Below are 17,967 nucleotides of genomic sequence, written 5' to 3'. Positions count from 1 at the left end.
ACATCTGTACCACTTTGCCACTTTATTACCTGAATTTGTCATGAACATCATGTTTTGGTTCATCAGAACAGGGAACTTTGTCTTCAGTCAAGGTCCTGTCTTGATTTGATTTCTTCCAGAAACAGATTCTGAAGATTTGGGTGTAAATAACTTTGGGAAGAAATGATCCAAAAAATACCAAGTGGGAACTGGCCAAGTGAGACCCGGGAAACAAAACCTATAGAGGACATATTGTCCAGTCACCACTGTGGGAAACCAGTGCTCAAGTCTCCTGGGAAGCTTGAGAGATGACAAACTGCCTCAGAGTCATACCAATGGAAGAAAGAAGAACTTAGGATACTTTTCTATTAACCCCACATATCTCTATTTCACTCCAGGAATGAATCAAGGGGTACTCAGGGTCATTAACTCTGATACCTCTGGCTTGGTCAATAAGAAAGTACCAAGGCTGAGAGTCACAAGGGTTCAGAGCCATGTGGATGGGACGTCAACAGGTAAAGGGAAAAAAGAAATCCTCTGAAGAAGTGGATTCTCATTAATTTTGGTTTCTGCTATCTACTCCTAGATATTGAGTTAATATGTTAAGAGTTAGCTTATAAGAAACTTCCACTCTCAAACTAGTTTTTCTACAAAAGTCAAAATATAAACCCTGATCTAATTACTGAGGGTTTGTTTCTAATTCTCGTTGGATTATTTTCACTAATTTATGTTTCAGATATGAATAAAAGTCCATGATTGGAATTTGAAAACATTCCACATTGAGTCATTGACGGCATGAAGTTAAATCCCAGTTTGCCCTGGGTTGTTTAATTCAAGGTTTCATTTCCCAGTGTCTCCTTTCACTTATCACTTTGCTAGCCAAATGGTCAGTCCTATGACTCTCTGCTTTTCAAGTGGTTAGGTTGTCTTTGCATTCTTGAAGCACTTTGTCCTCAACCTACTCAACTGTTGTGAATGGTTGAATGGATATGACCCGAGAAAACTGCATCCCCCTGAAAGCTATGCTTTCCAAGGCAGCAGTGTGAAGCAAGACATAATATCGTGTGTGTACACAATGGCCATTGTCCAGTTCAAAGATATTACACAGCTGGGTCTATTCTTAGCGAACTGTCACTGAATCACAGCTTCCTTCAAAGAGGGATTGAACCTGTAACTTGAACTACAAAGAGGTAGATAATTCATTCTAATTACCATGTCTATAAATCATCTGTGTTTGTCAAATGGAAACAAGGCTTAAGTAGAGAATTTAGGGGATAGGGGTGAGGGAAAGTTAAAGAAAGGAAATTAAGGAAAAGGTCAAATTTGTTGTCTACAAACCACTTGGTGTGTAAGGTTGGTTTTTATGGACATAGGTTCTAAGACTTCTTGGCCATCTTGAAAAAAATGCAGGGAAAGGAGGAGATGGAAGCTGGGCAAGGCACTTACAAAGTTCTATGGGTTCTTTAGGGTTAGAAGGAGCTATTTTAGAATCAGAAATACGTACTTTGGAAATGTGTCTATTTTTAGAATTTGAATTTTCCATAATTTTTTTAATGTTCTCCTTCACTTGTTTTTTTTTTAAGCCAATACAAACCACAATAAAAAATAAAAAGCAAGTGTAAAAGAAAATATTAAATCAAGTTCAACTGGGTCAAGGGGAACAGGGAATGGGTGGGGAGGAGGTGCATCCACTCTTGAGTCAGAGCTTCAGTGGGAATCAACATGAGGGAGACCTAAGGAACTCCCATTCTGGAGTGACTTACTGGGGAGTTTTTTGATAAAATCTTGGAAGATTTGTGTTTTCCTTATAAGAGAGGCTGTTTCCTGTTACATTTTACTTTGTTTTTGCTTAACATATATAATTCTAAAGTTGTGTTTATAAACTGCTTGGTAGAATAGAAAAGTTGGGACACTTAAGAGAAATTTTACTTCATTCTATCAAAGAAGTTTCCTAAGTTACTGTTTGTATAAATCCGAGTTTTGGTTTATTAAGTTTATTAACAGTGGAAGTCACTCTTATGTGGTTTCTCATCTGAGAATCTTTTTTTTTTTTCAAAATTTTTTCAATGATTGTTGATAAACCTTTATTTATTTATTCGTATGCAGTGCTGAGAATTGAACCCATTGCCTTGCACATGCTAGGAAGTGCTCTACCACTGAGCTACAATCCCAGCCCATCTGTGAATCTTAATGGTAGACTTCAACTTGTTTCCATTTTACTTTCTTTTTCCTGGAATAAAATTGACTTGTTTGGTTTATAAAAGAAATCCTGGTTTGTGTAATTATTTGTCAGGTAATGAAATGGGCAGAACCATGATAGCTCATGCCCTTTCATTTGTGGCTATGTGGGAAAAGATCTTGATAATATTCACATACTAAAACATTTCACTAGAATGTTTGGTTTTTAAAAATAATTTATAATCTAAATGAAATCTGCAGTGTGCAACTTTCATTGAAAATGTGAGCTACAGTCTTACAATATTGCCAAATTGTCTACTTCAGTCTTTCTCTTAAGAGAGACCTCCTTTTCTTCCTACTTCACCTGCTAGGTCCCCAAATTCCAAGTATTAGCCTTTTTTTGTATATTGTTATGATTTATAGGAATGATTTTAATGTAGATTATGCTTTTCCAAAAAGGGTCTGGAGCAATTTTTTTTTTGATAGAAGCTTTTGACAAGAGCCAAAGAATAAATCATGAGAAATGTTTATGGGGTTTGTTTTGTTTTTGTTTTTGTAAGTGTAGCTGAGAAACAGAAGAGAAGGAAAAGAGGGCCGCTTGAAGATGAGGATAGCTCTTGATGTAGGGATTTCCAGCTCTTGAATTTTACCAAGCTCCTGAAGGACAAGGGATCATGTCTCACTCATTTGTTTTCCTTCAGCAATGCTTTGATCTGCTTCTCCTCTAGGAAAAGATAATTTAAAAGAAAAGTGTGATAAGTACACAAACAACCACAGTTTTAAACAAATGGGTAGTTGAGTAATTTTAAAAATTTGACAGGCTATTTTTAAAAGAAATTCAGCTGTGATATTGTCAAGTACATAGAGTAAATTGAATTAGCTACCATGAAGCATTATCAAATTGTAGCTGCTATTGACGCAAGTCTCTGCTGAAATGTTAGACTTTTATGACCTTTAAATCATGCTAATTTTTTAACCAGTTTTAAAAAAGAAAAGATCTTAAATTGCAGTGTGTATAAAATTTTAGTTTTCTGATGATTAGTTGGTTTGGGGTGTGTGTCACAGGAAAAAGAAAGAATGGAGAGGTTTTGCTGAGAATCAGGCCACTTGTGACCGTTTTCTCCTGGGGTGATGTGTCTTTGGCAGCAAATAGCAGGGTTAAGGGGACAGCTGTAAAAACTCCATAGGACTCACATGAGCAGTTCCTGAATTGCTTCACTGAAAGTAAAACTAAGAAATTTGTTAACCAATCATCAATCTAAACGTTGACATCCTGTTCAGCTTACTGACAATTCTCTAAAGCCCAGAGAGCTGTGGAAAATCAAATCAGATTTCAAAGCAGTGAAAAGAATGACATACTTAAAATATAAATGTCTTTCCTAAAAGTTGGTCACAACTAGAGGGAAACATCAATTTGCTGAGAGACAACATGTTTCAGGTCAATAATTGAGGCTACGTAGGTTGTACATATCTGAAGTTGTGGAGAGAAGGTTCTAAGCATCTCACAGGCCCGTCAGAGTCAGACTGCATTAGGATAGAAAATTCACCCCAGGGGAAGACAAATGTTTTATAACAAGTGTGAGGAATTGGTTGAATGGAATGATTCCTTTTATCTTTGCTACTGAGCCTCTGGATTCTGCCAAGGATATTTATGCTCCTTGGCAAAGGCTAGATTTTAATTTCTTGGCAAAACATGCTCACAGACATCCCTTTTACAATATCTAGTAAAAGATCCTATTTTGTAAACACTCATTCTACAAGGTTTAAAAACTACAGTGGGGGATTACGTTGCATATGCTTCCTCAAGTCTTAAGAGGAAAGAATTTTTCCCAAAAAGAACATCAAGGGACCTCACAGGAAAAGGTCTCTTTTGTAAAGGTATTTAGTTTGGCTCTCTCCTAGTGTTCGCACTGAGATAAACTGAATTCCTGATACTGCTTTAAAAAAAAAAAAAAAAAAAAAAAGTAGCACTACCCTCTCCTCTCCCTTTGATTGCTAATAAATTCTGGGCCATGACCGGGTCCTCTTATCTTTGTTTCTGTCTGGGGTGAATATGAGGGTATAATTTCAGCACCATGAAGTCACTGAGAACTTTGGGGTGAGTGACTAGTGAAGTTGTTAAATGTCACTCAGGACAGAATTCCCTATTAAAGCAAAGCCAAGGATCCAGCACTAGTGAGCTCCTGGCTCACTGTACTAAACAGAAGTGACAGGAAATAAAACTTCAAGGGGTTGGGGTTGTGGCTCAGTGGTAGAGCACTCACCTAGCATCTGTGAGGCACTGGGTTCGATCCTCAGAACCAATAAAAATAAATAAATAAAATCAAGGTATTGTGTCCATCTACAACTAAAAATAATAATAATAATAAAGCTTCAAGTTCCTGAAACCATTACCCTTCTCTTGTGAGAAAGTGCTCTGTCATGGAGAAATGTGTTGCATAGTGGAACAGATTGCCTCCTGGTGTGACCTCCCTGCAAAGGAGGAGGCGTCTTCTGTGATTTCTAGTCCATTTGGGTTTGTGCTCAAAGACCCTGAACACACATATTTTGTTCACAGTAAAACGTCAAGTTGATTTTTTTTTTTTTTTGGTCTTCGAAGTGCTAGGTATCTGGCACATGATAAAATGTAACCCATTTACAGCCCCCTGTGATTACATATGACAGGCAATCTCCTAAGGGACACAGCTATTCCTTAGTTAAAGTTCTACTATTAACAAGGATTTAATTTTTGATAGTTTAAGTTCCACTTTCATAAGGAAAAAAATTATTCTTTTCAGTCAGCCAAGTTAATTCTACCACTTCTAGTTTAGAACGAAGACGGTAACTTTGCGACACATACATACAGCTTTCCTGTTTAGCACCGTGGCAGATATTGCAAATTGATCTTTCAATCCAATAAACTTACAGAATTCTTCCCCACAGAGCACTCCAGGCAGCTCTGAACCAGGAGACTTCTCTCAGAGACAGAGTGTGTCATGGCCCCCAAGGGTAGGAATGCAGGACACCCTGACACTTCAAGACGCAAAGTGCTGGTGGGACCTTTTCTTCACTCATCGCCTCTGTTCCTCTTTCAGTATTTCTGTGAGGCAGAATAATGCCCTCCACTCCTGCAATGTGTCCTAATCCCTGGAACCTGTGAAATGCTATTTAACAGGGCAAAATAGGCTTTGTAGATGTGATTGAATTTCAGATCTTAAAATGATCATGAATTATCCAGGTGAGCCTAACATAAATTACAAAGTCTTTATAAAAGGGAGGTAAGAGAGTCAGAGTCAGAGGAGTTGTGACACAGTAAGCAGAGGCTGAAGTGATGTGATCAAATGCCCAGGAATTCTGGCAGCCTCCAGAAGGTATGGGAAGTAAGGAAATGGAATTTCTCTTACAGCCTCCAGAAGGAATGCAAGCTTGCCAATCCATTTTAGGTTTATGATCTTCTGCATTATACAATAATAAATTTGCATGATTTAAGCTACTAAGTTTGTGGTAATTTGCTATAGCAGCAACAGGAAATTAATATGGCATTCACCTCATTTATATCTCCCTAATGACTGACTTTTTGTACTCTCAGTTCTCATGGCAAAACATGCCTCCCTAGAACGACCAAGGTGACATGTGGTAGGTGAGGTCCCACAGATTCTGATTCTACTTTCTTGGTTCCATTTTCAAATGCCAGAAAGAGAATAAGACCTGACCAACTTGGTTCAGGGATTTCCCCCATGACTGGCTAGACAAAATCAGGATTTTGGGTCATACAACCTTATGCTTCCTCTTTTGTATATATGTGAACACATATATATACTATCTTGGTTGGTCCTTGTCCTTCAATAAAAACCTGTTATTTATCATTACAGATTTTAGATGAAATTTTGTCTTTTCCAGAATCACTGTCACTGTACTTGTGATTTGTTCATATGGAAAAAGGAGTTTTATTGCTTGAGAATGACTAGAACTTTAATATTTTTACTTATTTTTTTTCTTAAATCTTCTAAGACCAGAAGATAGGCATGCATCTTGTTTGTTGGTTAAATAATGCAATCCATGATCTATGTGGTTATTTGGTATTTTATCTTCACAACAGGTACAACTAGGTACCAGGTCCTATGCTAAATAAGTAGGAAAAAATCCCCACCCACAAGAAGTTTATATTTCTACAAGGGAAGCTGTATTTTAGGAAATTCCAAATAATAGATCTGGGAAAAGATAAAAACTTTATTATGTTTTCTGCATGAGGAGCAATTATTCTCTTTATTTGAGAAAAGCGCTATGAAAATATGTCCACAATCCCACCGGAAACCCATCTTAATGCCATATTTACTGTCATTCAGTATTTATAAATTGCCACGATTCTTAGAAACAAAATTCCATGCTTTATCTCTTGGGGCATGTTTCAAGAAACCTAAGAATACTAAGGCAGGGATTCTTCCAGTTAGCCCTGCATTAGGAAGGAGTGTTTATATGTTAAAAAAAGTAGCGTGTAAATGAAGCATTCCTGTGCGCTGAGCGGGCAGGCAATCTGGACACATCGTACTTAGAAAGAGATCTGAACTGTGGGGCTGCTGAAACTCTTAGCCAGCTTTGCTGTTAAGTTGTCATTTCTGTAAGACTGAAAGTCAACTTGGAATATGCAGTCCAGAAAATCAATAGCACATCATTTACTAAATGAGCTAGTGGAAACATTTTCCTGTTGTTCCTCAGAAAACATGAGCTGGTATCAGGCAAAAGCCTCAGAAACAAATGGGTTGGGGGCTGGGGTTGTGGCTCACTGGTAGGGCACTCACCTAGCATGTTGATGCACTGGGTTTGATCCTTAGCACCACATAAAAATAAATGAATAAAATCAAGGTATTGTGTCCATCTACAACTAAAAAAATGTTTAAAGAAAAACGAATGGGTTGGAGATCACTTTTTTTTCCAGTTATGATCAGAATAGTAAAGGTAATCTTAAAAACTATGTTTGATACAGTCTGTAATAGTATGGCTTTTTATCAGGTTTCAGTCAATAGGCAAATAAACGAACACAGGATCTAGAAAAAAATATTGGGTGAGTCAGGAGGGGGTAACAATTTTTGTTCTGGATTTTGTTGCTTGGCTGGCCTCTGTAGAACAGGAAGTACCCTTTAGTAAATTGCAGTACACACTGTCCTGGGCAAACATACAAGTCTCTGGCACTGCATTGTCCAGGGATCTCTGATTAGGGAGTGTCGCCAAAGTTGTCATTATGAGGGTCTCTCCTTCACAGAAATGCAACTTGGCAGTTTCCATTGCATGGAACATCTCTCTCTCTCACACCACCCCCCGACACAACATGTTTAGTCACGTTTTCTCACCATTGCAAAATGTACACCTTTATATTTGTAGTCTCTACCGAGTTGAATCTTGTTTTTTGTCTCCATGTTAATAGACTATTGCTTCCTTAATTGTGGAGAATCTCACAAAACAGCATGGAAAATACATGACAAAGATGTAAATGCCAACTGTTCAAAATCAACAAATATCAACAATGTATTTTATTTGCTTCAGCTTTTTTAAGAAGTGAAAATTATAAGCAACATCCTTTTGGTGCAACTTCATCCTGTTCCCCTCCTCCTATCCCTAGAGACAAGCTCCGCCTGGGAGTTGCCAGGCATCCCTTCTGTGTGTTTATACCTTTCCCATAGAGGTCTGCACTCAGAGATGATGGGTTTTTAAATTTTACCCAAATGTCAGTTTATTCTACAAATCAGTTTGAAATGTGTCTTTTTTCACTCAGCATTCTTTTAGAAATGTATCCCTAGCAAGTCCTTTAGATCTAGTTCATCCATTCGTTTCACTGAGGTGTGACCACTTGTCTGACAGGGTGCAGTGTGTGCTTTAATTTGTACTGTCCTGACTACAGATGAAGTTGCACATATATTAGGCCCGCTCTCCTATAAGTTATCTGATTGGTTCTCAGTCCATTATTCCTTTGTGTTTTTTATATTTTCTTAAAGATATATAGAAGTTGTTTTAGAATTTTGATACTATACTTTCTTTGGCTACATGGATGACAAAGGTCTTTTTCCTTTTGCAGTTAGTGGTTTATCTGTTTACATTATTCATGGTATCTTTTTTTACCTTTCTTTTTTTCGGTACCAGGGATTGAACTCAGGGGTATTCAACCACTGAGCCATATCCCCAGCCCTTTGTTGTATCTTATTTAGAGACAGGGTCTCTCACTGAGTGGCTTAACGCCTTGCTAAATTGCTGAGACTGGTCTTGAACTCTCCATCCTCCTGCCTCAGACTCCTGAGTCACTGGGATTACAGGCATGTGCCACCATGCCCAGCTATTCATGGTATCTTCATTGTGCAGGAGTATTACATTTTGATGTATGCAGTTTATTATTCATGCTTTTTTATTGTGCTAAGATACACGTAGCATAAACTCTACCATTAGCAACATTTTGTTATTCACGTTGTTGTGCAACCATTACGTCTGTTTAGTTACAGAAAATTTTCATCACTCAAAAAGGGAACCCATACACATTAAGCAATTACTCCCTATTTTCCCTCCAGGCCCTGAAAACCACTAATCTGCTGTCTCTATGAATTTGCAGATCCTGGTATTTCATATAAATGGAACCATAACAATATTTGTTCGTTTGTGTCTTCAAGGTTCATTTATATTGTAACATCTATTAGTAATACATTCATTTTTATGGCTAAATAATATTGGATTTATATTCATATAACACATTTTGTGTATTCATTCATCTGTTAACAGACATTTGGGTTGTTTCATTCAATCTTTTGGCTATTGTGAATAGTGTTGCTAGGAACATTGACATCCAAGCACCTGTTTAAGCCCATGTTTTCAATTTTTAGGGTATATACCTGGTGGAATTGCTGGGTTAAATGTTAATTTTATGTTTACTTTTTAAAAGAACACTCAAAATGTATTCCACAGCAGCTATACCATTTTGCTTTCCTATAAGCAAGGTTCTAATTTTTCCACAACCTCATTAACATTTGTTTTCCATTAAAAACAATATGGTTGTTCCAGTGGGTGTAGAGTGGTATCTGGGTTTTGTGTCTTTTTTGGGGGGACTAGAAATTGAGCCCAGGGGTGCTTAACCATTGAGCCACATCTGCAGTCCTTTCTTATATTTTATTTAGAGAAAAGATCTCACTAAGTTGCTTAGGGTCTTGCTAAGTTGCTGAGGTTAACTTTGAACTCATGATCATCCTGCCTCAGCCTCCTGTGCTCCTGGGATTACAGGTGTGTGCCACCACACGGGCTCAGGTGGTTTTTATTTGCATTTCCCTAATGATGTTGAGATCTTTTCATGTACTTGGCCACTTGTGTCTTCTTTAGAAAAATTTCTGTTCAAATCCTTCACCATTTAAAAAATGGGTTGTCTTTCTGTTGTTGAATTGTAAGTGCTCTTTATATATTCTTGATGCTAGACCTTTATCATATATTTATCATTTGCAAATAATTTTCCCATTTTATAAGTTGTTTTTTCACACTTTTGATAGTATTGATACAAGAATTTAAAATTTTGATTAAGTCCACTTGATAACTTTTTGTTACTTCTGCTTTTGATATTATTTCTAAGAAACCATTGCCAAATCCACAGTCATGAAGATTTAACCCTATTTTATTCCCAAGAATGACTTTAGCTCATATTTAGGTCTTTGATTCATTTTGGTTAATTTATATAATTATTCTTCTTATAAAATTAAAGTTCTTTCCATATTTTCAATACTAATTTTTTTCATTAAGTGGATGGCAAAGACTTCACAATTTGTGGTTTATCTTTTTACTTTATGCACAGTGTCTTTTATTGTGAAGGAGGATTACATTTTTATACAGTTTATTAATTGTGCTTTTTTTGGATCTGTTTAAGAAATCTTTCTTATTAAAGGTCTTAAGTTTATCTGTCTATATTTTAAATATTTTCCTCACCTTTCGGTCAACATGACTTATCTGGAATTTATTTTTATATATAAGGAGAAGTAGAGATCTAACCATTTTTTTCCTACATAGACAACTACTTATTTGAACAATGTTTAGTGTCTTCTTCCTCCTAATTCACAAAACTGCCCCTGTCATACACCAAATTCCAGATATGCCAGCCCTGTCTCAGGTTATTCCAGTGCCATCTAATTTTAATTATTATATATTTATTATACATTTTAGTATCTAGTATGGCAAGATCTCTCTCTTAGTTCTTCTAAGTTGCCTTGGTGTATAGATGGAATAATATCTCTCCCCATAGAGGTCCATTTCCTAGTTCCTAAAACTTTTATTCTACACGGTAAAAGAGATTGCAGATGTGATTAAGTCGAGGCTCTTGTGATGGAGAGAAAATTCTGGATTATCCAGGAAAATTCACTGTAATTAGAAGGGTCCTTTTAAGAAGGAAGCAGGGCTGAGACAGGAGGATTGCAAGTTCAAAGCCAGTCTCAGCAACAGCGAGGCACTAAGCAACTCAGCAAGACTCTGTCTCTAAAAAAAATACAAAATAGGGCTCGGGATGTGGCTTGGTGGTTGAGTGCCCCTGAGTTCAATCTCCGGTACCTCCCCGCTCCAAAAAAAAAGAGGGAAGCAGGAGGGTCAGAGTCAGAGGAGGAGATGGGACGATAGAAGCAGAGGTCAGAGTGATAGAGCCATGATCCCAGGAAGAATGGTGGCTTCAAGAAATTGTATGAGGCTGGCACAGATTCTCCCCTCAAGATTCCAGAAGGCATGCAGACTCCATGTTAGCCCTGTAATGTTCATCCTAAATTTCTGACCTCTGAAACAGTAAGATTATAAATCAGTGTCAAGTCACTAACTTTGTAGTAATTTATTACTGCTGTGACAAATTTAGGACGTTTGTTAAGTTTTACACACACACACACAATCTTGATTAGAATTTATAGATAAATTTGTAGGAATTACTATCTGTACTTTATTGAGACCATATTTTCATGAATATAGCATATCTGGACATTTAGTGAGTCTTTTATATCTTTCAACAAATATCATTTTCTCCATAAGGGTCTTGCACATGTTTTGATAGATTTATTGTGAGGTACTTTATAGTTTTTCTTGTTCATGGAACAAAATTATTAAAAATTATATTTTCCCACCTGCCATTGTGTGTAGGAACACTATGGTTTTTTTCTAAGGTTTATCTTCTTTTCCAGCAAACTAGCTGAACTTTAATAGAAATATTTGAATCATTCACCTCAAGTGCTGTTGGATTTTCCATGTAGACAATCACTACTTACAAACAGTGTGTCTTCCTTTCTAATCCTCATACTTGATTCTGTTTCTTGTCTAATTGCATTGGTGAAGCTTCCAGGTCAATAGCAGAGGATAGTATTTCTTGTCTTAGTCAACTGGCTATCTTTATTTATTTATTTCCCCCTATTTTCAAAAAATAGTTCAACTCATCTAAACCATGGAAATGAGCTACTTCTTATTCTGTCAGTTCTATCAGGATCTTTCTAGAAGGAATCCCATCTTTATATGATTAGTCTACCTTGACCTAAAAAACAATCTTCCTGGGAAAGTTGGTAGTCTCACCCTTATAAACCTGTTTATTATTATCTGAAGTTAAAAATATCCCCGATGGGATCAATAAGCCAGATGAATCTCAAAGTAATTTTCTGGGATCATTTTCATCATTCTAGAGTGTCTAGGCCAGGTGTCTAGGGTACCTTTTTATCCAGCTCCCTTCAACTTCTCAGTGATACTAAGGACCTGTCGAAGACCTGGCACAAGATTCAAACAAACCAAAGGAGGAAATGTAGCTCCTGTTGGAGGCAGGGAGACCAAGGTGCTGTTCCAAGGAAATCTGGGAGGAACTGGGCAGTGGGGACTCAGCCACTGCCTTTCCAAGTCAACCAGGAGAGCCAGCAGATGCAACAACGTGCATGAGTCACAGTGACACCTGACCTATCGCCTGTGGCTGCTTCTTTATCGCTGCTTTCCGAATCTGGCCACACTTTCTCTGTGGAAACTCAGTGTTTCTCTGTGTGTGAACTCAGAACCACGCAGAGGAGAGAGTACTGGGAAACACAGTTGGAGCTCAACTACACTGACACGATAAAAAGTTATCACAATTGTTGTCTTGTGAGATGGTCAGAACATATGTCATTATCATCTTGATGGTATACAGAAGAGCTTCACTGGTCTAATTTAAAATTTGATAAAAGTCTATTAATATTTCATTTTAAGAATTTTTGAACCAACATTGGACATTGTCCATTGTATTTTCTTAACTGGAAGTTGAGCTGTTTTTTCCTTTTCTTACTAGTATTAGATAATAAATATCTACCATATCATCAACACAAAAGACATGCCATGTAGTAATAAAGAAAAAGGAGTTTCTTTTCGGTTTCGTCCATATCTATATACACGATTATTGCATTTGCATATGTGATCTACAGTTGCAATTTTCCTCAGATGCTTTTTGGAGGTACACAAGGTTTACAAAATAAAAGCAAGAGATTTCCACAAGTATAATTGATTTTCACAGGATTTTGCGAAGAATTGTCTGAAGAATTCTTTTAATTGGCCCCTGCATTTCCAGAGAAGTCTCTTAAAGGACACTTTTATTTACTGATGTTTGGAAATATAATATACAGTCACAAGGGTCACTTCATAAAGTACAAGTTCTCTAATGTGTGCATTTGCTGTTTTTCTTTTGTATGTATTTTTAAGCCAAAGTTAGATGTCCATGTTGGTGTTGATTCTTGGTTAAGAATTACTTATATGAGAGCTGGGTGGTTACCTCAGTGGTAGAGCTCTTGCAGAGCGTATGTGAGGCCCTGAGTTCAATCCCTAGCACTGCCAAAAACCAACAAAAAAACAAGAAGTTTTTACTTAAAATTGTCTGAATATGAAGTAAGGTTTTGGAATTAAATTGCAACCCTACTAAAAAAGCTTTTTATGTATAGTATTTGGCCTGTTTTTTTTTTTTTTTTAAATTTATGCCACTATTTTGAGACCTTATCTTGAATTCTTTGGAAACTCAAACTGTTGCTTCTAGTTCTAAGCCCCTTGGGTATTGTTCTTTGGCGTAAGAAATGAAATGCTTATCAGATGTCAGTTTTATTTTGCCTGGAGAAAAGTTCATATAAAATGATGGATTTAAGTACAGAACCATTATTTCTAAGATATAATTTATACTCTGAAAATCTTCCTGGAGTATATAATTTTGTGACTGACTAAGCTTTCTTATTTAAAGTTCTAGCCGAGTTAAGATGATAGAATGAATTCACAGAGATACATCTAGATGAATCAGTGTTTTGTTTTATTCTGTTTTTTGCTTTTTCTTAAAAGTTGAGTGTTATCTGTGAGATTATCTGTAGGGAAAAACAACTAGTTTGAGGTTTATTTTTCTATTTATATTTAATTTCTTTTATAGATTTGGGTCACAGTACAATTGCACAGGTATTGATGATATATATATATGTGTGTATATATATATATATACATATATAAAATATTATCATAATTAGGATTGCCAAATCTAGAGTTGATATGGAATGAGGTGAATTATTTTCAGAAAATTAAAAGAAAACCTTTTAAAGATAATGTAGAGGAATATGCAAGGGCCGGATTAGTTTTAGTTGCTCCAAACAGCTTTAGCAAAGGGTTACAAATATAGATCATAAGTTTAATCAGTTTATTTCTATCATGGTAAAGGTAGGGAAGGGAAGTGAGAAATAACTCCCTCAGAAACTAAAAATGGATAATTGCACCAGTTACCTGGTGGCACATGCCTGAAATCCCAGCTACTCTGAAGGCTGAGGAGAATCACAAGTTTAAGGTCAACCAGAACAAACTTAGTGAAAACCTGTCTCAAAATAAAATAAAGAGTGCTGGTCTGTAGTTCAGTGGTAGAATAGTTGCCAAGTATGCACAAGGCCCTGGGTTCAATCCCCAGTACTGTGGAAGGAAGGAAGGAAGGAAGGAAGGAAGGAATGAAGGAAGGAAGGAAGGAAGCAAGCAAGCATAAATGCATGTTAGAACTGGGAAATAGGTACTGCTGACGGGGCAGCAGAAGCCAAGGAATGGTTAGATGAAACCGGGAGTATCTCAGCACTGAGATGAAATGGCAGGGGTTGTGTGGCATGAGGGAGTGAGCAGAACCAGCCCACCTAACTTGTCCACCAAAGAATGGGGGTCTTACCCTGGGATGATGGGAGACAAAAATGTGAGGAAATTGATGGTTTAAGAATGAATCAGTTTCTGGGCAGCAAGCTCAGGTTAGACTCCTGGGTTCTGCAATGTTGTAGTGTAGGACTCTGTTCCTGAAAATGTATTTCACAAGGGAAAAAACCCAAACATGAAAATAAACAGAAAAGAAGTAACACAATATGAACTTTTACTAATGGGTATCAGGAGCTTTGCAATGAAGGCTACTTTGAGACACACACACACATACTGAGGTTCTCTTTTCCTTATAAATTTCCCTGTAGCTAATGTGGGAACATTTCATTTTCCCAAGAACCTTTGGCTTCTGTAAAAATTAGGGTCACAGCTATACCACTTCTTGGTATTTATCCAAAAGAACTAAATTCAGCATAACTGTAGTGATATATGCATACCCATGTTTATAGTAGCACAATTTACAATAGCCAAGTTATGAAACCAGCCTAGGTGTCCATCAGCGGATAAATGGATAAAGGCAATCTCTCTCTCTCTCTCTCTCTCTCTCACACACACACACACACACACACACACACACAAAATGGAGTTTTACTCAGTCATAAAGAAGAATAAAATTGTGTCATTTGCAGGAAAATGAATGGAACCAGAGAACAATAATGATAAATGAAATAAGACAGATCCAGAAAGTCAAAGATCATATGTTTTCTCTCATATGTGGAAACTAGTGAGAAAAAAAAGAACAAAAAAGGGTCTCCTGAAAACAGAAGGAAGACTGGTAGAGTAGAGGAAGGGGATCAGGGAAAGGGAGGAGGGGAGGGAACGGGGAGCTGCTGGGGATTGAAATTGACTAAATGATGTTATGTGCATCTATGAAAATATTCCAATCAACCCCCCCTTGTGTATAATTGTAATGAACCAACAAAAAAATTAAAATAGGGTCATTTGTCTCTAAATTGCAGGTTGATAATTAGATCCATTTATTTCTCACTTGCTTTTGATACCTATTACTTGAGATATTGTTCTAAAGGTAAACAAAAAAGACAAAGACCCTGCCATCATGGAGATTCTATCTACTTAGAAAGACAATGAACACAACATGCCAGACACACAAGCAGACACTCACTGTGAAGCCAAATAGTGGGAAGGGTGATAAATACTACAAAGAAAAGTAAACAGACTGAGAGGAAAGAGAAGGAAAGTAATGGAAATGTTTTATAGAGTTTTTATATAGGTCAGGGAAGACTTGACTCTGGAGGTGACATTGGGCAGAGACCTGAGTGAAATGAGTGGGTAGTAAGTCTACCAGGGGAAGGTGTGTGGATGTCTCTAATGTTTTTGGATGGTGTGTGGAGATAGATGGGGAAGTTGCTCCAGTCACTACTTCTTTGGGAATTTCTTGCTGTGGACACAAGTATAGGTTCAATCAGCTGCATCACCTCTGTGGGCCTTGGGTGTCCAATGGACTTCAGACTTGTAACACCTGTCGAAGTCCTTAGGTAGATACAAATATTGCAATGGTGGTGGTGGTGTTATGTTGGTGGTGAGGGCATTGGTGCCAATGTGTTTTGTGATGGTGCTATTGGTGTTGTTGTTGGTGGTGATGTGTGTGTGTGTGTGTGTATGCGCACACGCATCCACATGGCTCTTGTGATAAGAAATATTTAAACAGAAGATTGAAAGTCAATGTACTGTCAGTATGGGATCCCAAAATATAAACAAATTTTCATTTTAAAATACCAGTAATGATAATAATAACTGGCATTTAAAAGCACTTATTATGTGCCAGATATTTTTTTGAATTGTAGTTGTAGATGGACACAATATCTTTATTTTATTTATTTATATGGTGGTAAGGATTGAACCCAGTGGCCCATGCATGCGAGGCAACTGCTCTACTACTGAGCCACAACCCCAGTCCCAGACATTCTTTTAAGTATTTTACGTGACATATCATTTGATTCTTTCAGAAATTCCATAATGCAAGAAACCACTATCCTCATGAACAGGTGAAAAAAGAGACTTTGAGAGTCTAAGTAACCTGCTCAAGTAAGTGGCAAGGCACAGTTTGTAATGGAGTCTGTTCAAGCCTAAGTTTATACCAACCTCTGCATAACCCTCTGTGCTATCCTGCCTGCAAGAGCCAGCCCTGGGAGAATGAACTGGGAGGATGTTAGAACTGAACAGAATGAAGCAGTGCTTCTGACTGATTTCCTGACAACCTGGTCCTTCCCCTGGGTCTGCTGGTCTGAAATCTCCAGGATAAACAACCCTCCTATGCTTTCAAGCATAGATTTATAATTGATAAGGGAAGTGAGCACAGAGGTCCTTCCTGGCCATATGGAAATTTATGGAAAGCTCAATGGAAATTTCATTATGGAAAAAGTCTAATGGAAATGAATCTTTAAGAATAATAAATCTCTATTGCTGAGGTTCAAAGCCTTGTTGTTGCATCTGTGGAGGTTGAACTGAACAGTAAGAATGTTCAAGTATAGCTATTTTATAGTTAGAATAAACTCATGGTTCTGCAGAAGCTGCAGAAACCCACAAACTCAAATAATCATACTAAGGGGCTGGACTTCTGCTGGATAGCATACAGTTTTCTTTTAAGCAGAATGATTTTGTCATGTGATACCTACAATTATCATTAAGTCAATCCCCGGTTTGGTTAGTGGGATTCCCGTTTCAAACTGGTTTCTTCATTCTTGAGGCATGGTCCCTTCATTCCTTGAGCTCTTTCTTATTTTCTTATACAGTTAAGATATTCCAGGCCCTTTTTATTCTCCCCTGACCTAGACCTGGAATCAGCTATTTGTCCAAGGATTCCTGGTTGCTCTTAGAGGAAGAGGGTATGTAGAAACCAAGATGTGTGTGCTAAGGTGTGTTCATTGCCATTGGACAGGGAAGGACTTTGCTAATCTCAGTTGCTCTCAGTGGACTAGAGCTAGAAATGTGCACACACACACACACACACACACACACACACACACGCATGCATGCCTACTTTTATTTCTATATTTACCTGTCATATTGAAAAATATGAGCTAACACCAATACCCCTGATTTCAATCCAACACCACAGTATTCATTCTAGATTTCTCTTTTCATTTTTCTGAAACAGTGACGAATTTGGTTTGCCTGATCCTTGATGTGTTTTCTTGTTTGATAAATCTCAGTAGGTAACCAATCTCTCAACCTTGCCATCCATTGCCCCCTCCCCACACCTCCCTCTTCCTATTCAAGCTCTCAGTCCCCAATCTGATCCCCTGATTGCTTCACATGACAGGGGCTCATGCTACTTAGGTCCTGATAGTTATGCCAGGTCATCCCGCAAGTGCATGTCCTCCACCCTGTTCAGGTTCCTAAACACTGTGGCCAGACCTTCCCTTTACAAGAATGCCCTACCTTTTCACTCTGATTCTGAATCCCTACAGATTACATCCCTCTTGAACTCTGTTAACCCATGCAAGGCTCTCCCCTCTAGACACCTTCCTTTCACCTGTTTCTGTTAGACTTCTACATTCTGATGTCAGAGCACATTGTCCCATCTGGGTTCTGACTCTGCACACTCGGTGACTCTCCCGTGTGGATAACCTCCTCACCTGCTTTGGGCTCTGCTGCTCTACTCCAGGCTCCCTGTCTCTGTGGACCTCATCCTCAATCCATTAAGGCTCTATATTTCAC

At 37.7% G+C, this 17,967-nt stretch overlaps 1 protein-coding gene across 1 annotated transcript in view; it reads right to left on the bottom strand.

The window, feature by feature from the left end:
- Positions 1–2,572: 2,572 nt before the first annotated feature.
- Ptger2 (prostaglandin E receptor 2) overlaps positions 2,573–17,967 on the bottom strand; it is a 41,191-nt gene continuing 25,796 nt past the window's right edge. The window contains exon 2 of the mRNA XM_047541999.1: positions 2,573–2,881. Coding sequence (XP_047397955.1) covers positions 2,855–2,881 — 27 coding nt within the window. The 3' untranslated portion in view covers positions 2,573–2,854. The remainder of the gene's footprint in view (positions 2,882–17,967) is intronic.

The sequence above is a fragment of the Sciurus carolinensis genome, chromosome 2 (assembly GCF_902686445.1).
Source record: "Sciurus carolinensis chromosome 2, mSciCar1.2, whole genome shotgun sequence".
In the NCBI taxonomy this organism is placed as follows: domain Eukaryota; kingdom Metazoa; phylum Chordata; class Mammalia; order Rodentia; family Sciuridae; genus Sciurus; species Sciurus carolinensis.
The sequence above is the reverse complement of the archived record's forward strand: the minus strand, read 5'-3'. Positions and strand labels throughout refer to the sequence as shown.